Source organism: Lepidochelys olivacea (assembly GCF_965140295.1).
Source record: "Lepidochelys olivacea isolate rLepOli2 genome assembly, chromosome: 1".
NCBI classification, from domain to species: domain Eukaryota; kingdom Metazoa; phylum Chordata; order Testudines; family Cheloniidae; genus Lepidochelys; species Lepidochelys olivacea.
In genome coordinates, this window is record NC_140411.1 from 169,184,410 (window position 1) to 169,205,417 (window position 21,008).

The window sequence follows — 21,008 nt, forward strand, 5'->3', positions numbered from 1 at the left end:
GCCAGGGGAGGAGCTTGTGTGTTGCGCGCGCAGGCTCCCTCCATTCTCCCGTGTCCCGTGGTTCAGCTCGTGCAACGCAGCGCGCGGCCGGCCTCGCTGCTCTGAGCGGACATGGCGCTCCACGTGCCCAAGGCCCCGGGCTTCGCCCAGATGCTGAAGGAAGGCGTGAAGGTGAGAGCGGGACTGGGCCTGGGGTTCCCGCGCGCCGCCGGGGCCGGGCCGGAGAAGCTTCCAGAAGCGCAGCCCGGGCTGGACCCTGCGGCTCCACGCGCTGAGGGGGGCGGGGCCTGCGACTGTCGCGTCGCCCCTCCCCCTCGGCCTGGTGGGGAGCGGGGGGCTCCGGCCGCGAGAAGCGGACTCGGGGCAGCTCTTCCGCCCCGCCCCCGCGTGTCCCGCTCCACGGCGGGTTCGCGCCTGGCCGCCGGCGGGGTCCGCAGCTGCAACCCGGGAAGGGGTTGGGCGGGGCCGAGCCGGCTGCGGGGTCCAGGCTGCAGCGAATCTCCCCTTTACACCTGCCGGTTTTACCCTGGTCTGGGCTCGAGGCCCCCGTTGCTTGGGCGGCCTTTGTCCCTGGTCCCGGTTCGCGCCGATCTGGACCTATAGGTGCCCTGGCCTCTTCTTCCCCCTGGTCCCTAATGGCGTCACCCCCTCCTCGTCCCGTCCCGCCCCCGCCCTCCTTGAGTCCCACTGGAAAGAACTGTGGAGAGCAGTGACTGGAAACAGTTGTGCCTGGTGGTGGCTAAGCAGGTGAATGGGAGCTCCCAGGGCGATGCTGTGAGCAAAAGAGCCGCCGCAATCTTGGGATGCGCCAATAGGGGAGGCTTGAGTAGGAGCGGTGCGGTTACTGTAGCTCTCTGCATTGGGCCCCGGCTGCTGGAATCCTGTGCCCCGTCCTGGTGCCCATAAATCAAGAAGGATGTTGACAAATTGGAGAGGATTCACAGAAGAGCCAAGAAGGATTTAAGGATTAGAAAAATACGCCTTATCGTGATAGGTTCAAATAGATTCATTTCTTTCGCATAACAAAGGGAACGTGAGGGACTGACTTGATTACAGTCTAAAAGCACTTACATGGAGAACAAATATTTAATAATGGGCTCCTCAGGTTAGCAGTGAAAGATATAAAATGATCCAATGGCTGGAAATTGAAACTAAGCAAATTCAGATTGAAAGATGTACATTTTTAGTGGTGAGAATAATTGTTCCAATCGTTACTTTTCCATCACTGGCCATTTTTAAATCAAGTTTGGATGTTTTTCTAAAAGATATGATTTTGGAATTATTGTGGGGAAATTCAATGGCCTGTAATATACGGGTCAGACTAGATCACAGCAGTCCTTCCTGGCCTTGGAATCTATGGAAGTATTAACAATAATGTCCCCCAAAGCACTAGGCAACTGACAGTGGGTAATTTGAGCAGCTGTTAGGCCCTTCAACCACAACTCTTATTTTTATTGATTCTGATCCCTCCCCTTGTGTAGGTTGCTTGGCTTTCTATATTGCAAGCTGTTTGGGCAAGGAATTGTTTTGATATATATCCACACAGTGTTTAGCACAAACAAGCTACAGCTGTGGAATGCAAATACTAATAAATAACTCACTCTTGGTACCAATGAATGCCCTTATGTTAGTCTATTCTTACTATACCGTATAAAAAAGATTCCAGAGAAGCAAAGTACTTAGTACAGTGCTACACTCAACATTGAATTAATATTTTTAACATGTATTTTGGCAGGAGTTGACAAACCTGCCTAGGAGAATGGAAACTTTGCTCAAACAAATGGACAGAGAGGGACTAGGTAATTGCTGACTCCTTCTCTGGAAGGGAGAAGAAAGCAACAGAGGTTTCTAAGCACTGCTACTTAATGGGATGGAGAATGGGAGACACAAACTGCTTAGGGAACTTTCTGCTTTTCTTTATTCACAAGAGAGTAGTTGGAGGTAGGGAATAGTTGCAGGAGCTGCTGAACTCTTGTAGGGAGGAGAACAGGGGAAGCAAAATGGCACAGATGCTGGTTCTCCTTTAACAAGAAGGGACAGAGGAACAGAACAGCTGGAGCTGCTTCTACCTTTCCTGAAGTTGTGAGAGAGCTTGGTAAGCAGACCTTTCTCTGGGACTTTTAGAGGGCACCCAGATGAGCTTTGCAGAGGTGTGTGTGAGAGGAGACCTGATTTATTAACTGATAGAAGGAGCTCTGAATTTACAAACGAATGTATGTGGGAAGGAGTTTGAAATTGTTTTTATTTTGTGGAGCATAGTTGACTTACTAATGTGGGAGCGGTGAAAATGGTATAACTTTGGGGGTATGCTCTTGATGGGAATGACGGTGCATACATTTTTCGCAGGAAAGTAGGTGTGGAGGACATTTGTCAGGCTCCCCATAAGCCAATAACCTCACCAGAAGTCCCTGATTTACTTGGACAGGCTTATGGGGTTCAATCTGTTGTGTGTTGACCCAGCTTTCCTCTTTCATATTCATAAATTCGCTTTAATTGCTAAACTCTGCAGTTGAGAGCCAGTGTATGTTAGCTTCTTTGTCACTGTTTTTGAAATAGTAGGATTGAATTTTTGTTTAAACTTTTGTGTAAACAGGATTTCCCTCCAAAATAACTCATTGGAAGTTTTGGTATTGACTTTAGTGAAGCCATCCAGGCTGTCAAATGACAAGTGACTGTAATTCTTCCAGAATTTTTTGTTAGAACCTCTGATTCTAAGCAATAAACTTTTTTTTTTTTTTTTTTTGGGTAGCATTTTTCAGGATTAGAAGAAGCTGTATTTAGGAACATACAGGCATGTAAGGAGCTTGCCCAAACCACCCGTACAGCTCTTGGACCAAATGGTAACCTTCTCTAATTTTATACTGTTTATTGTAATATTTATGTACAAAGAAGCTATATTTGTTTTTCTTGAAGAATGACCATTCCATTGTTTATGGTAAAACTTCGGTCATAAATGTCTTTAGTCACATGATTTCAATAAAGGAACATTTTCAGTCTGGTCAATTTTTTTAAAAAGTTTAATGTACCATATCTGCCTCTGAGTCCTCAAGTCTGTTTTTGTGGAATTATCATCATTGTTCTAATTTAATTTTTTTTTGGTCCCATTTTCTGTTATGTGTAAGATCCACAGAAGGTGAAGAAACATTGTGTAGGGGATATGATTAAACTGACTACACACTGCACTATCAAATGCACAAAGTAAATTGGAAAACTAAAGAAAAATATATTGTGCTGGTACATTTTTGTTAGTTATCTTAAATTATGTAAGAATAGGATTACAAAAAACTAATTTTGTTTAATAGTATCCCCTTAATGTAACTCCAGAACTTCTTTTCAGAAGAGGTCTTACAGGTTCCTCAATCCAAATTTACAAATGTTTATAGGGCTAAAAATTGTGAAGGTCAGAATATCCCAGACCACTTCTTTACAGAGGAAACTGATTATGGTAAACTGCTTTGTTATAAATATTTATAGCAAAAATAGTCCATCGATTGCATGAGATTAGAGGAATTAACCAAATAACACCAATTCAAACTGTAAAGTATTTACAGTTGTGTAAAATAAGAATTGATAAGCTCTTTATCATTTAGGAATGAACAAAATGGTTATCAATCATCTTGAGAAGCTTTTCATGACAAACGATGCTGCAACTATCTTAAGGGAGTTGGAGGTAAGTGCTTTTTCGTGTTAAAAGATTTTTACTTGCACCCAACTAGCTAAAGTTTATTTCAACATCTAAGACTTTTACTCAATTTTATTAATAAGAGTAAGTTCGTAGGATCAGGGCTACAGTTTCTAAATAATCTAATTCATAATTGGACCCTGAGAGGAGTGTAGCAAATATACACACAACAGAAAAAAAAAATAGAAGGGCTTTTCAGAGCTCCAGTAGTGACAGGCCCTGCTACAAAGACACTTGGATTATTGAATATCATTATTGGTATTTGCTTCTCTTCCTCCTCAAAATAGGAGTAGAGTTTAGGAATTAGAGACATGGACTGTAATTGCTGATATCTTGTGTGGAAGACTCTTGTTCAAAAGAAATAAGTGCAACGTTAATTTCTTGTTGCTGCCAACTTTCACATGTTTCTCTACCTGCTAGAATTCTCACTTTTGGTTTTAGGGATGTTGGGGATATGTGACATTACCCTGCAATGAGAAAGTTGATAGAATTGTGCAGAAGCTGACATGACATGTCATTTACTGCATCAGTTAAATAGAAACTCAATTGTGTGATGCCTCTGTCAACCAATGAATAATGTTGTGTGTATACTATTGAATAGTAATACTCACACTGAGGTTCCTGAGCCGCAAGTGGCTCTTCAGTGTGTCTCCCGTGGCTCTTTGCAGCACGTGATATTAAAACACTGGTTTAATTATTAACCAATCAGGATATTTTACTATGTTATTAACCAATTGTAGTTGATAAAATAATAATACTTGATCAGTCATTTTGCTGTGAGAATAATATATAGAAATAGTAAATGAAACAATGAATTCACACTACTATGGCTCTTTTGGGTGATGTTGATTGCTAATTTAGCTCCTGAACCACTGAAGTCTGAGTATCACTGCTATAGAACTTCCCTAATTTACTTTAAATAAGGGACCATTATAAATGATTGAATTCTAAAATTAGCAAGTGAACACAAAGCAAAAATGTTTAAGAAAAAGTATTTACTACTTTTTTAATTTGATATTTCTTAATCTATATTTACATGCATGGTTAGATTTCTTTGTTTTTCCAATATTTTCAGTACTGTAAAATTTCAGTAGAGTGCTAAAATACAGGAGTCTTAATTGCTTATTATAATCAATCTTGCATGTCATCATGGCTTAGACACCATAATTGTAGCTATAAAAGTATCCAAGAATAGATAAAGCACTTTGCTATTAAATTGTTTATTTGAAGGGGGAAGAGCTGCCATTTTTGTGCAGATTGCAAAGTATAGCTTAGAGCTGATCAACTGTTTATATATGCATAAACAAAACTCAGTATTGCTTGAAGTTTAGATGTTCAACTGACGTTGTCAAGATAAGGTAATCTACATGTGCTACACTGGTATCCCATAAAAATAATGCAGTTGTCCATTAGAAGTGGGGAAGAAAGGAAGTGCCTTTTTTCTATTAAGTGTCTTAACCCTACAGCAGTATTCCAGAGTCTTGCCATTTTCATATGTTACACTCCTGCTTATTGTGTAATTTGCCAAACGTAGTAAAATATTACTGTTTAGCTTGCTTTTTCCCCATCTAGTTTATAATCCTGATTAACTTTAGATCAGATTTTTAACCAAAAAGAAGCTTATATTTGATACATACAAAGAACTTTAGGGCTATATACTTTTAAATTTGACTAACCGGGATATTAACAGTTAAATTAATATGTCTAACTCCTTTAACAGGTCCAACACCCTGCTGCAAAAATGATTGTAATGGCTTCCCATATGCAAGAGCAAGAAGTTGGAGATGGAACAAACTTTGTCCTTGTTTTTGCTGGCACCCTTCTTGAGCTAGCAGAGGAACTTTTGAGGATGGGACTTTCCATTTCAGAGGCATGTAGTTAATTTAAAATTCATGCTGCATGAACATTGGTAGATGATAACTAATATGGATTAATCAGTGATCTTGGGTTATGTATTACTTAATCACATCTGTAATCTTGAATATTTGCAATGTATTGCGTGCTGATCTCCATCCCTTTTGGCTGCTCCCTTTAGTCAACTTGCAAATGACAGTATATACATAATGTATGCATTGATACTTTAAAAAGAAAAGGAGTACTTGTGGCACCTTAGAGACTAACACATTTATTAGAGCATAAGCTTTCGTGGGCTACAGCCCACTTCATTGGATGCATAGAATGGAACATATAGTAAGAAGATATGTATATACACATACAGAGAAAAGGTGGAAGTTGCCATACAAACTGTAAGAGACTAATTAATTAAGATGAGCTATTATCAGCAGGAGAAAAAAACTTTTGTAGTGATAATCAAGATGGCCCATTTAGACAGTTAACAAGAAGGTGTGAGGATACTTAACATAGGGAAATAGATTCCATATGTGTAATGACCCAGCCATTCGCAGTCTCTGTTCAAACCCAAGGTAATGGTATCTAGTTTGCATATTAATTCAAGCTCCGCAGTTTCTCATTAGAGTCTGTTTTTGAAGCTTTTTTGTTGCAAAATTGCCACTCTTAAATCTTTTACTGAGTCGCCAGAGAGGTTGAAGTGTTCTCCTACTGGTTATGATTCCTGATGTCAGATGTGTGTCCATTTATTCTTTTGCATAGAGACTGTCCAGTTTGGCCAATGTACATTGGCATTGCTGGCACATGATACTTTCAGACTCTTTCAGGAGGCAACATAGTGAACATGAATGTACAGTTAGGTGGAGGAGGTTAGAATGTCAGTGAACTTTGTCATTTGCATTACAGGTGATAGAAGGTTATGAAAAAGCCTGCAAGAAAGCCCTAGAAATTCTTCCTGACTTAGTATGCTGTTCTGCAAAGAATCTGCATGATGTTGAAGAAGTGGCGTCTTTGCTGCACACCTCAGTAATGAGTAAACAATATGGCAATGAAATCTTTCTAGCAAAGCTTATTGCTCAGGCATGTGGTAAGTAAACAAGTTTGCATCTTGTATGTATCTAAACTGAATGCAGGCTTGTTTTTAATCTTTGTTCTGTTATTCAAGTGCTCACATCATAGGTGAAAGGCACTGCTAGCTATTCATGTATCAGGCTAAATGAGCTGAATATATTAGGTCTCATGCCTTTGGGGGAAAGGGAGAGAGGGAGATGGTATTTCTTTTCCTCTTACCCACTGAATTCTTTTCATGCTCATTGTGGCTGAGCTATGATTAGTCCATATGACTTTCTAGTAAGCCATACATTTTCAGGATGAAAATCTGTTTTCATCTTTGCAGTTGCACTCATGCTCGTAAATGCATGACTTAATCTAATGTGATGTTGGTGTGTTTTGTTATATAGAGCTCCCCATCTTTTAGAGCTTAAGAATACAACTCTCATCAATAGTGCGAATTTTTCCTCAAAATACTTTGAGCCAAATTCAGCCTCGGAGTAAGTGGGCACAGGCTAAACTTGGCCTGCTGGCTTCACTGATTTGTGTTCTCTTGCTGTGCCAAATACTGCTACTTCATAGTGAAGAGTTCCGCTTTCTCAGCGTTACACTACCTATGCTTATCTGTAACTGATCATCGAGGAGGGTAACTGTTTCCTGCTAATGTAAAATTTGGCAGTTCATTTCTTGATCTCTTTATTTGTTTAAAGGCTTTTGAAACTAAACATCTTATTAATACAGTATTTTCTATATATACGATGCATATGATTTTCTAGTGTCACATTTGTACTTTGCACTTAAATTATATAATACATGTTTCTTTTCTCAAACAGTATCTATTCTTCCTAATTCTGGTCATTTCAATGTTGACAGCATCAGAGTATGCAAAATTTTGGTAAGCTATGAATTTTTTTCACTAAAGCATGAGTAATTCTTACTCCTGAGGGAATTCTGCGAGAAAAAATTAAATTCTGTGCGCAATATTTTAAAATTCTTCAAAATTCTACATATTTTATTAATCAAAATAACACAATATAATCATGCCAGTTTCAATTATTTTGGTAATTTATTTCACAATACTTGTCAGCAATTATGTCTGTAACAATACAGACAACAAAAAAGATTCCGGAAATGTTTTTTGACAGATATTTCTAGGCCTATTAAGTATGGAACTCTGAGTAATAATTCATTTAAACTACAGTTCAGAAACACATTTGCTGCACACTCAAAAGCAGTGCAAAAGCTTGGGGGAGTCGGACAAAGGAGGAGCTGAGCAGGAGGGAAGTAATTGCTGGGAAGGAGACTTGAGAGTGAACCTGGAAGGTTGTTGGGCGTGGGTGGGAGAAGTATGGAACAGGTTGGGTTTCTTTGTTTGTTTTTTGGGGGGGGGGTGTTGAGGAGCATCCCCCATGCAGACACTGACTCTCCCTTTCAGTCAGGCACATCTGTCCCTGCATGCCCACTCCTCATTCAGCCAGGCATATCTGCACATGTCCCCATGTGGCCCTGTCCTCACTCCCATTCAGCCCTTGGCTTAATGTTGTTACCCCACTAACTCCTGTACCCTCACTAGCCCTTCTGAACCCCAGTTTGTGACTCCCCAGCAGCCCCATGTGCCCCACTATGTTCGTTCCCCCCATATCGTGTGCCTCCTAACCTGGTCCTCCAGACATGGCAGTTTGAGGAAGGCAGCCACTGCCTCCAACCTCTCTGTAGCTGGCTGCCCTCTCTTCTGGCACCACATCAGCCCCTGGTGGGCAAAAGGTATAATTGCAGCATGACCCCTCATGGCTTCCCTTTGCCTCCCTGTCAGAATCAAATATTTTGTGGGGGCGGAGAAATATCTGTAGGAGACATTAATTCTGTGCTTGTGAAGCATGCCCCGAGGAATAAGTTCTGGTATTCCTGTTACTGTATTAGATAACTCTCATGAAAATAGCTAACATTTGGATCATAAAATGTTACATTTCTGTTGTCCTTCACCCTAGCCTAGCCTTGCCTTTAAGATTGTCTTTATTTTTGATAGATTGAGACATGGCTTCAGTAATGTAGATACATTGTTATCGCACATTCAATTAAATTATTTTTACTAAACTCTGGTATTCCTAGTTTCAAGATATTTTCTGTGCAGTACTTGGCTTAGAGCTGAATCGCCTGTAGACTTGAGGGGCAGAACTCTTTAAGTATTTGGCTGTTAAACAAATCAGCTTCATGAGCTAAAAGCTCAACCAATATGTTTTTCAGTAATCGTACCTTCAATTAAAATGCAACCCAGATGTTCAAACTGGGGTGGGGGAGGATGCAGAATGTTACGGGCCTGATCCTGTTGCTCTTATTTGGTCAGTGGGATATTAGACCTCAGTAAGGATGACAGGATGGGCTAAACTTGTGCTTCCCATCAACTTCTTTCTTGCTAATCCTTCTCCCTGACTGGGAGCAGAAAAACGGATCACTATACATTTCTAATTGTTACTGCCATGGAATAAAGCTTCAACTGTGTATTTCTAGAGAAGAATATTTAGTATTCCTAAATTAGCATAGTGTTTTTCCTTATCCTGGAATAGAAACATGTCTAAGCATGTTCAGACGTGAGACTTTCTTTTTTTGAAAGAGCAAGTGTAGCTTGATTGTGGTGGATTGGTGTACTAAAATGTGATCTTTATCTGTCCCCTTTATTCTCTTTAGGGCTCTGGTGTGTCTGCCTCTTCAGTCCTTCATGGTATGGTTTTTAAAAAAGAAACTGAAGGAGATGTTACTTCTGTCAAAGATGCCAAAATAGCTGTGTATTCCTGTCCTTTTGATGGTATGATAACTGAAACTAAGGTATGTAGGTGCCCTAAAGAAGTCCCATAGCAATTTATGTACATGTCTAGTACTTGCTCTGTATTATTCTCAGATTAATGTTAACTTTAAATATCCTTGACAATTGATGATGGTGACAACTTTGTTTAATAAGGGACTTGAGCTTCTATGTTAAAATGAAGTTCAGGGTTTTCTATCGTAGCTGTCTAAACCATATTTTTCTCTAACTTTAATATGAAGTGTTTCTTTGAGCAGATGCATTTTCAAACTTTTCCTGAGACCACTGACAGATAACGTAAAACACAAAATGTTAGCATACAAATATAATTTGAGTCCAAATGGAGTTTAAGGCTCAAGATATTCTTGTGTACCCAACACACAGTAGTTTTGCTCTACTCGGTTGTTTAATATGACCTTTGATTTAATTGCAAATTAATTAACTGACTTAATTGCAGATATCTATATTACATCATGGTGGTTGACAAAATTACTTGAAAAGTTATAAACTCTGGTAGGGGTGAGTGGAGCTGCATTGCAGTGACACAATTCTTTTCTTTTGAAAAGTCCTAGAGGATAGTGTTGGGCAAAGTTATAGCTTCCCTGGGGACTCATGTCAGGTGTGCAAAGTGGTGTTATTCATCACACCCTTCTGTCCAATGTAAGGCTGTCAGAAAAAGTAAATGGTTTAGACTGCACTGACATGAGCATGTGGATGACGGCAATCTATCTTTTTGTTCAGAATGGGACATTACTATTTCTTTGCCTCCATAAAGCCTTCCTTAGATTTTAAAGATAACAGTGGTAGCTGGAAACATCTTTCCACCTGTGTCTGGGTAGGATGGTTGAGACTTTCCTCTTGCCAGAGTGATACAAGTCTACTTGACATCTAGAGTAAACTAGTATGATGTGTTCTGGAGCTACCCTGGAAGACCATCTAGAAGCTTCTGCTGGTACAGAATGTGGCTGCTCACTTGGTGCTAGCCATGTGGTGGATATTACACCTTATTCTCCATAAATCACAATGAACTCTTAACAGTAAACTGGCAGCCAGGATGGTTTGTGTGTATGTAAAATTCTGTATGATTAGTATTCTATTTTTGGAAGCACTGTCTTGACACTTGAGCAGCTACAGGGACAGAGATGAACAGTTGCTGTATCTTTACTCTGGATGAGAAACTAAGGCATTCCTGAGATAGGATCTTCAGCTGTGAAATTTCTCTCCTGGTGGTCCAGAGCTGAACCTTGCTGACCTGCAATTTAGTATCTGACATGTTTCACTTAATCTTTTACTTGATGAATAGTGATAAAGTAGCATGAGTTGAAGTGGTGAATAGGAGGAGGACAAGTTCATTTTGGTTTGTCAAAGTCTCATGTAAAAGCTCTAGGCACAATATGCATGTGTTTTGTAAACTGAAAAATGTTTCCTTTTGATAGGGCACTGTACTGATAAAAAATGCTGAAGAACTTAAGAAGTTCAGCAAGGGAGAAGAAAATCTAATGGATCTGCAAGTCAAGGCAATTGCTGATGCTGGTGCAAATGTTGTAGTAACAGGTGGCAAAGTGGCAGACATGGCACTTCATTATGCCAATAAATACAATCTTATGTTAGTCAGGTAAGGATTAACATGGTACAAGTATTTTAAATGTCAATACCCATACATACCATACTTGCTGTTTTCTCCTCAAAGTCCTCAGAATACAAAGGTATATGTAATGTAAACATTCTTACCTAATGTGGATGATTATTTTTCCTCCAATAGAGGGTGAAATTGAGTGTCCGTTAAGTTAGTTACAATTAGGGTGTGTCTGTTACCAAACATAGCTTGGGGTTTCCTGACAATGGATTGCTCCTTGCAAAATCTGGAGTTTTGGTATAATGGTTGCATTGTCTGTATATTGTAGTTATTCATTATTTGAAAATAATTTTCCAGTCAACAAAATCAGATATTCTAAAAAGACACATTAGTGATTTTAGTAAAGTGGTGAAATGGGCATAGAGGTAGGGCTATCACAATGGTGGTTCCCCAAGTCATAGTAGAGACATGATGGCGCAGTGGTGTGTGGAAGTATAAACAATACAGATAGTGCATAAATGGAAGAACTCTGCCCCAGGACTGTTGATTAGCATCTTCCATGGGCACTAAATTTCACTTTATAAAAATGAGTGAACATTTTTGAATATAGGTATAATTATTAAGTACAGGACAGCCCCATGAAAAAGACCTAACAGCTAGTGTTAAATTTTCATATTTTGATCCTCTCAGAAAAGTCTTGTGCATGTAAAAGGTACTCTTCTGTTTACAAAACAGAATCAGTGACACTTCAAACTGAAACTAACTAAAGAGTTGTAACGTGTTCAGAGAAACAGCATTTTGATCCCATGAGGTTATTCGTGATGAAACATGGTCCAGTACAGCAGACCAGATGTTGGCCTAGTAGCCTTGAGCATTAAACTTATTAAACTTCATTTTCCCCATTAGTAAAATAGAGATAATAGCTATTCTTCTATCACAAAGATGTTGAGGATTAATAGCTAAACTTTCAAAGTGTTAGTTAAAAAGAAAAAATGATTCCAAGTGAACAGTGCTTAAAAATAAAGCATTACTTCTTCAATTTCTCTAATATTAGCACTGATTCCTGAACCACAGAGTAGCAACTGCAGAAATGCACTGGAGGGGTTGATGCCATGGTAGTGTTGTAGTGGATACCACTAAACTAATTCTGATAATATTACATAAAACTGCCAAATTATGGAGGAAACCTTTATTTTTCCATGCAAACTAATGTAAACTTCAGATTGTTCTTGGAAACATGGTACTAAAAGGAACTCTTTTTTTTTCTTTTTTTTAAAGATTGAACTCAAAATGGGATCTTAGGAGACTGTGTAAAACTCTTGGCGCTACCGCTCTTCCCAAATTGGTATGCCATTTACAAATGAGTATAATCAGTGGAGCTATTTATTTTGTATGAACAGAATCTTTTTCTGACTTGTGCTTCTTTTTCCAGATTCCACCTACACTAGAAGAAATGGGTCATTGTGACAGTGTTTATTTGTCGGAGGTTGGGGATACACAAGTAGTTGTGTTTAAGCATGGTATGTTTCTATTTATAGGAGATCATGGTTCTATGTCACAACTAGAACCTTATTTATAAATGGTCTACATCTTAATAAGTTTTCTAGAGAATTAAGGTTTCAGAGTAACAGCCGTGTTAGTCTGTATTCGCAAAAAGAAAAGGAGGACTTGTGGCACCTTAGAGACTAACCAATTTATTAGAGCATAAGCTTTCGTGAGCTACAGCTCACTTCCTCAGATGCATATCGTGGAAACTGCAGCAGGCTTTATATATACACAGAGAATATGAAACAATACCTATTCCCACCCCACTGTCCTGCTGGTAATAGCTTATCTAAAGTGATTTCCAGCACAAATCCAGGTTTTCTCACCCTCCACCCCCCCACACAAATTCACTCTCCTGCTGTTCATAATGCTCTTCATTATGCAGGAAATAGCCCAGCTTGATTGTCATGCACATTGTGTAAAGAGTTTTCACTTTGGATGGGCTATCACCAGCAGGAGAGTGAATTTGTGTGGGGGGGTGGAGGGTGAGAAAACCTGGATTTGTGCTGGAAATCACTTTAGATAAGCTATTACCAGCAGGACAGTGGGGTGGGAATAGGTATTGTTTCATATTCTCTGTGTATATATAAAGCCTGCTGCAGTTTCCACGATATGCATCTGAGGAAGTGAGCTGTAGCTCACGAAAGCTTATGCTCTAATAAATTGGTTAGTCTCTAAGGTGCCACAAGTCCTCCTTTTCTTCTAGAGAATTAAGTCTGTCTTTTCTTAACAGAAAAGGAAGATGGTGCCATTTCTACCATAGTAATCCGTGGATCTACAGACAATCTAATGGATGACATTGAGAGAGCTATAGATGATGGTGTTAATACTTTCAAAGTACTCACTAGGGTGAGTAAAATGAATATACTTCTCTGTTAAAACAGAGCTGTAGACCAAGATATTTGTGCGAAGACTTTTTGGCATGCTTTGCTCCCTTCTGTTGCTTGGAATGCGGAAACTACTTGCATCTTCTTAGCATGGGGGAAATCTCCAGTGGGCAAAGAGCGGGTGTGTAACTGATTCCTATGCCACTTGTTCAGCCCTGGAGTTAGGAGATGGGTTGTGGCCAGAATGTACTGTGCTTAGTCTATCTTCAGTGACGAGATGATCTGTCTGAGACCAATACAAGCTGGCAGAGCTAAACTCCACCCTGGCCAGAGAATCAGTGACTCATAGGTGGCACTCTGTGGACCGTTTCCCCAACCTCCTGCCATCCTCATTGGAAACTGAGAGCAGCAGCAAATCTGGATCTTGGTATCTATCATTGGTGATGAGGATGTTAAATATGCTTAAATACCATACAAAAATATTTAGTTAATAAATTAGGACAACTTAGTCTGTTACAAAAGTTTTGTCTTTAAACTGCAATTAAGATACTGATTTTAAAATAAGATGGAGAATCCTCAGTGTGAATACGGGCTGAAGAACTATGTAGAAAACATGAAGCTTTTGGAAACAATCTGTCAGATGTTAAGCTTTCAACTTTGCCACAGTTTGAGTCCAAGTCTGAGTCCCTTGCAGTTCTTATTCTGCCTCTTCCATAATGACTTCCCAGAACAGATGATCAGCTGAGGAGCAGTATTAATATACAGTGTCTTTCCTATTTTTCCCAACAAGTCATGTTGTCAGTTGAGATAGAAACAAATTTACTCTTACCACTTCCATTTCATTGTTAGTAAAGTAATGAACTTTTCCCAAAGACATTTGGAAATAATAGATGCTAGATATTTACCTTTAACCATACTAATAAAATGCCTCACTTTTTGAAGTTGGTGCCATTTCTGCACTTGTGTAATATTTTACCAAGAAAAATATCTGTTTATGAAGGCAGAAATTAGTTCTAGAAACTAAAAATCTAATCCGGTTACTTTAAAATAAAACTACCTCAAACCACTTTGCGTTTATAATTATGTATCTTTTGGGGTTTTGTTCACAGGATAAACGTCTTGTTCCTGGTGGTGGTGCAACAGAGATTGAGTTGGCCAAGCAGATCGCATCTTATGGAGAGGTAAATAATGTGTTTTCCTCTTACTTCATCCATTTCTTTTCCTTTAAAATATTAAACAGTTTTCAAACTTTGCTTTAGACATGTCCTGGGCTTGACCAGTATGCTATCAAGAAATTTGCTGAGGCATTTGAAGCCATTCCTCGAGCACTAGCAGAAAATTCTGGAGTAAAGGCCAATGAAGTTCTCTCCAAACTTTATGCAGTGCACCAAGAAGGCAACAAAAATGTTGGATTTGATATTGAGGTAAATGGCATCATACATTATGCCTGCCAAAATACTTCGTTCTGTGCAACAGAATACTCCACATAAAATGCCTAGGGATATAAATTATGTTCTAGATTTTAGGTCTTCAGCTTTAAAGTAATTGGAGCAGTATATTAATCAGTAAGCTAGATGAACAGTTTAGTCTACCATGAGAATGGATGTTTTGTTCTTCAGCAAACTAGTTACAACCATTGTGCATGTAGTAGTATAGGTGAGAAGCGAGAATATGTTCTTGAACAAGAGCTCTGTTTTGGGGAAGAAACCTCGGATAATACCACTTAGGATTCAGTTCACATTGCTCAAATGAATGTTTTATTTGGAGGAAAGGGGATAAAATCAGGGAAGTGTCATTTGTTACCATTTGGTGGGTGTGGCTGTTGGTGTTCAGGATTACAAAGGTAGAACAGTTTGAAATAAGGTAGGAAAATCTGGTGCTATAAAACTTTGAAAATGTTCATATTTTTTTCTGACAGGCTGAAGCTGCAGCTGTGAAGGATATGTTGGAAACTGGTGTATTAGACACATATCTTGGAAAACACTGGGGTATTAAGCTGGCTACAAATGCTGCAGTGACTGTGCTCAGAGTAGATCAGGTGAGTTGAAGAAATGACTTTGGGAGATAGTGATTTCAAACTTCGGAGTTAACTTGAGACATCTTTGTACATGTCAGGAATACATGTTATAAAAAGTAAACTGATAACCTTAAGTCCGTTTATTTTTGTGAAACCAAGATACATTATTGCTGACCATATTGCTAGATTCAAATCTTGGAAAGGTGAGGCAAGGTGCTGTATCACTGAGATCCATACATGTTGGATTTACAACCTGACCCACAGTTGGTAGCTCTTAATTTCACAGGTATGAGTTTGTAACTGTCTCAAAGAAAATGTATGTATTTCAAAAAAGAAAAGCTTCCACATCTATATTTTAAATCCATCTTGTACAATAAAATGGAAGGAATGCGCTGAAGGCTTTTCTGGATAGTTTAATGACTTGGTATTTTATGGAACTTTAGCAGAAATGTGTATGATGTATGTAAAACTTCTGTAGAAAGATGAACCTGAAAAATAGCAAGCTGTAAGATCTGGTGGCGCTTGTTATATTGAGTTGAGAGAGACATCTGTTGCATGAATGTATCCACACTCAACACAGAACTAATATGTATTGTTGGCTTTCAAGGGCATGTGTGTGAGCAGTTTCACCTTTTTAACAACCTGTTTGAAATACAATTTGTGGCAGATTGCTGTGCTGTAGTTAATTCATCTTATTTACTGAAACTAAATTGTGCGGTGCTACTTTAGAGAGGTGTAGCCGGCATTTTTGGAAGTCTGCTTGTGCTTGGAAATCCTGATGTCAGGGATTTAAAATAGATTTTCAGTTTATTCAGATTTTGTGCATTACAGATTATCTTTAAAAACTTCCTGTAATATATTGCATGTGTTCAGTAACCCAGTCACTATCTCACAAACTAGCTAGATATTAAACATATCTTTTTTGATGTGAAAGTGTACATCTTGAATCCCCCTCTCCCTTTTAAAAAAGGTTTCTGAGGGAATACTGAAATGGTATTGGGGAAAACAGCATCTTATGATGTGCCAACTTTCAGTATATTTGCAGAAATACGGGACACACCCAATGGCAAAAGCTTGTCTGTTAAAATGTACAAAAGTAACAGATCTGCATGAGTTTAGTGGTTGCTGCTCAAACTGCATGTCTCAAGCTATAGAAGGGAAAAATCCAAAGTGAGTGTTATCTAACCTAATTATTTTTTCCTCAAGATCATCATGGCAAAACCAGCTGGTGGGCCCAAACCTCCATCAGGAAAGAAAGATTGGGATGATGACCAAAGCGAATGAACACCTTCACTGTACTTTGAGTGAACTAGGATTGTATGCATCTTGTAATACTCCTGTTGGGGCCTGACACGTTTTCTCCCTCACCTTAAGTTATGAAACTGTATCCAGTAAAGAGTACAGTACCGCTACTATTTCAATAAATGAACTTGCAATATAAAAAGACTCAATTTGTTAACTTGTCCTGTTAGACTTTTGAGTGTTAATTATCTATATTGATTAAAGGAACAAGTTGTTTTGAATTTCTCTATAGTGTCTGTTTCCCTTTATATGAAAAAAACCCTAAACATGATTAACAGTGATTCTCTAATCACAGTTTGGGGAAATTATAGTTAAACGTGTACCACTTTACCCATGTCATAGAATCATAAGTGTAGAACTAGAAGGGGCCTCCCTAGGTTTTCTAGTCCAGTCACCTGCACTCAGGGCAGGACTAAGTAATAACTAGACCATTTCTGACAGGTATTTGTCACACCGGTTCTTAAAAATCTCCAATGATAAAAACCCACCACCTCCCTAGATAATTTGTTCCAGCTCTTAACGCCCTGACAGGAACTTTTTCCTAATGTCCAATTTAAACCTCCCTTGCTGCAATTTAAGCCCATTGCCCTATCCTTAGGTTGAACAATTTTTCATCTTCCTCCCTGTAACAACCTTTTATGTACTCGAAACTTATGTCCCCCCTCAGTCTTCTTGTCTCCAGACTAAACAACCCCAGTTTTTCAGTCTTTCCTCATAGGTCATATTTTCTAGACCTTTAATAATTTTTGTTGCTCTCCTCTGCACTTTTTCCAATTTGTCTACATCTTTCCTGAACTGTGGCACCCAGAACTGGATTCCAGCTGAGGCCTTATCTGCGTAGAGTGGAAGAATTACTTTCTCGTGTCTTGCTCACAACACTAATACATCCCAGAATGATGTTTGATTTTTTTAGCAGTACTGTTACAGTTGACTCATATTGAGCTTGTGATCCACTATAACCCCTAGATATCCTTTTCTGCTGTATTTCTTCATAGGTATTCATTTCCCATTTTGTATGTGTGCAGTTGATTGTTCCTTCCTAAATGGAATACTTTGCATTTGTCCTCATCAAATTTCATTCTGTTTACTTCATTCTGTCCAGATCATTTTGAATTGTAATTCTATCCTCTAAAACACTTGCATCCTCTCCTAGGTTGGTATCATCTGCAAACTTTAAGTGTACTCTCTATGTGATAATCTAAATAATTTATGAAGATACTGAACAGAACTGGACCTAGGACTGATCCCTACAGGACCCTATGCCATATCCCTTCCAGATTAACTGTGAGCCATTGATGATTACTCCTGAGAATGGTTTTCCAACAGTTATAGTAGCTCTAACTAGGTTATTTCCCTAGTTTGAGATCATTGGGACAGTATCAAAAGCCTTACTAAAGTCAAAATATCACATCTACTGCTCTCTTCCTTCTCCTGCCCCCACAAACCACAAGGCTTGTAACCCTGTCAAAGACAGCTGTTAGGTTGGTGTGATACGATTTGTTCTTGACAAATTCATATTAACTGTTACTTAACAACTAATTATCTTCTAGGTGTTTACAAACTGGTTATTTGCTCCATTATCTTTCCAGGTACTGAAGCTGACTGGTCTGTAATTCCCCAGGTTGTCACTTATCTTTTTTTAATAGATTGTTACAAGTAACATTGATTCTTAAAACTAAGCTTTAAAAATTAGTACTTTCATTTCACTTTTACATTTCATTTTAGAGATTAAAAATAATTTTGCTCAAGGTGGCTTCCATCCTTCTGTGTTTAGGATGCAAATATGGTGGAATTTTATTACTTCTATGAAAATTGTAAAAATATTTAATGGAAACATTGGTTGGTCTCAGGTCTTGTGAAAGTCTCCTTCACTACAGTCTTAAGAGCCACATCTTCACTTGAGGCCACCTGTTTTTTCAGTGAAAACCTTTACATTTCTTAGTATGTAGGAATGATCTTTTGCAACATGACTCTGCCATAATACAGAATACTATATAGACATTTGCTGGTCAACATGAAATTGACTCTATGATGGACTGTATTTGCAACTTTTCACAAGGTTGGCTGTTTTTGCTTATAAAAATTAGGAGGCTGAACAGTTGAAGCAAAACACAAGGGAAGTGTTCTTATAGCCCCTTTTCCCAGACTTCTTTAGACCAATTCTGGGGGTAGGGGGGAGATAAATACACTTTTGCAAAATGTGTTCTACATCTTTTCTGTCAAAAAAATACCACAGCTTGTGAACTGTAACTCCCAGGCCCTACTGGTCAGGCAGGGGCTGCAACCAGGTGAGGGGGAATGAGCTTACTCCTGCAGCCTGGCAGGAGTGCTCCTGCCAGCAGGAAAGTCAAAGCAGCTCCCTGGGACTTGGAGCGCAGTTGGCAGCCTGCTGCTTCTGCTCCCTCCTGTCTGCCTCTCCCTGCGCTGCAGGGACACACTGCCAGGTATCTGGTTAAAACTCAGGTTTCAGAGTAGCAGCCGTGTTAGTCTGTATTCACAAAAAGGAGTACTTGTGGTACCTTACAGACTAACCAATTTATTTGAGCATAAGCTTTTGTGAGCTACAGCTCACTTCATCGGATGCATTCAGTGTATTTTCCACTGAATGCATCCGATGAAGTGAGCTGTAGCTCACGAAAGCTTATGCTCAAATAAATTGGTTAGTGTCTAAGGTGCCACAAGTACTCCTTTTCTTTTTGCAGTTAAAACTCATGACTGGACACTAAAAATCTAGTTATCACAGGAACCTGTGCCAGCTGCAGGCATGGTGTGAGCAGGCATTACCCTGCCCCATTTCTCCAGAGCTCTGCTTAGCTGTTAGGGAAGAAGCTCCCCCTCCTGGGCTGAGGCTGGCAGGCAGCTCCAGGATGCTGCCTCCTGGGTCCTAGTGCCTGTCCCAGTTGTCTATGTGTGCTGAGTCCTGTTTCTGGACAACTAGTGAGTGCCGATGGGGGAAAGAGGCAGTACCAGAGTGGCAGGGTGGGAAACTTACACTGAACCTGCACCCACACTATCCAGCTCCAGCCAGAAGTATTGCCCCTCCCATGTATAAGGAATGAATTCTCACACATTTGTAGGAAAAACCAACATCCCATTCTGGATACCAGTATTTCAACTTTTATAGTACCTGCCACTGAGGGGCTTCAGATTTATGATGCACAACACAGTGTTGTTGGTTTCTCTATCCCCTCTCCCTCAAGGATTTTAAATTCACTTCTTAGCAGGCTGTGATAGAAAGACTGGCTGAATCGGCTAAAGGCAGGTTCTATCCATTTGCTGATTCTCTAGCAGTTCAATCCATCATAAAAGTACCTTGCATCTGGTTTCATTCCAAAACTTAAAGCTAAATAAACCTGAAGTTAGTCCTCATTTTTCTGCCCCAACTCACACTAACTTCTTTCCCAAGTGGAAAATGTTGGGTAAGTGTGTAATGTGAGTGATTTAAGAAGGGAATGAGAACACAGGCCAATTCCTGCTGAGAGTTACACCTGTGTAGCCTTATAGACTTCAGGGAGAACATTTTTGCACAAGAATAGATTTTGGTTCCTTCTGCTTTTTCACACTTGGTATAAGCAGAATCTTATTCACTTTCTTCCCCTAAACTCTGAGCACTTTAAGGAAAACAAAGGTCTGCTTGATTTACACATGCAAACAAAACAGGAAGCTCTCCCTTCATTCTACCCCAGCCTTAAACAACAGACATAACAAGGGTGTCACTATAGCAGCTTTGGTTGGACTGTTCTTTTGAAAGATCCTTAATGATTCTTTTAAAGATGCTGATGTTCAATGAAGCCTTTTTGTGTGTGTGTGGGGCACAGAACACAACAGGGAATAGATCTGTTTTGTTAGCTCCTGGTCATTCAAAAGCTGAAAGGCTTTAAATTAAGTTTGTTCAATGTTTGTATAGCAATTTTGAAGAGTCAACCTCATACAGAAGTGCTAAATATTATGACTGGGCAACCAGCTAAAGATCGGTCACTTCTAGCAGTTACCTATTTCTTACAGAAAGCTTGAAACAAACAAATGCACACCCTGGGGGGCTGGTGCATACAGAACTCATGCTTAAAAAAAAATCTCATGTCAGAGCTACTGATCACACATTCCAGAACAGATAATACTTAGTCCTGCCATGAGTACAGGGGACCAGATTAGATGACCTCTCAAGGTCCCTTCCAATTCTGTGATTCTAATTGTGGAAGAGCTTGGTGACAGAATGGCCTGATGTGGTGAATCACCAGAGATTAACTACACAAACTGGGTATTATCCCCCAAGTAATACTTGTTTTCAATTTGAAAACAGTAATTCATTGTCCTCAGCCAGTGCAACACTGGGAGACACTTTTCAGAGCAAGACAGCCTAA

The 21,008-nt window shown here is 39.4% G+C and overlaps 1 protein-coding gene across 1 annotated transcript; it reads left to right on the plus strand.

The window, feature by feature from the left end:
- The first annotated feature begins 14 nt into the window (after positions 1-14).
- Positions 15-16,872, plus strand: CCT8 (chaperonin containing TCP1 subunit 8). The gene is made up of 15 exons (XM_084646121.1): positions 15-171; positions 2,750-2,840; positions 3,591-3,670; positions 5,403-5,552; positions 6,437-6,617; positions 7,414-7,475; positions 9,266-9,403; positions 10,817-10,995; positions 12,235-12,301; positions 12,389-12,476; positions 13,235-13,350; positions 14,438-14,509; positions 14,588-14,752; positions 15,247-15,366; positions 16,552-16,872. Exons 1-15 carry the CDS (start codon positions 112-114, stop codon positions 16,627-16,629), a joined length of 1,647 nt encoding a protein of 548 aa, XP_084502247.1. The 5' UTR covers positions 15-111; the 3' UTR covers positions 16,630-16,872.
- Positions 16,873-21,008: the final 4,136 nt, after the last annotated feature.

Bases quoted from the DNA above. Each gene is read 5' to 3' on its own strand.
- CCT8 (XM_084646121.1), top strand. From the start codon at position 112: ATGGCGCTCCACGTGCCCAAGGCCCCGGGCTTCGCCCAGATGCTGAAG. The intron at 2,841-3,590 runs GTAACCTTCTCT...TTTATCATTTAG, and splicing joins TACAGCTCTTGGACCAAATG to GAATGAACAAAATGGTTATC. The intron at 5,553-6,436 runs GCATGTAGTTAA...TTTGCATTACAG, and splicing joins TGGGACTTTCCATTTCAGAG to GTGATAGAAGGTTATGAAAA.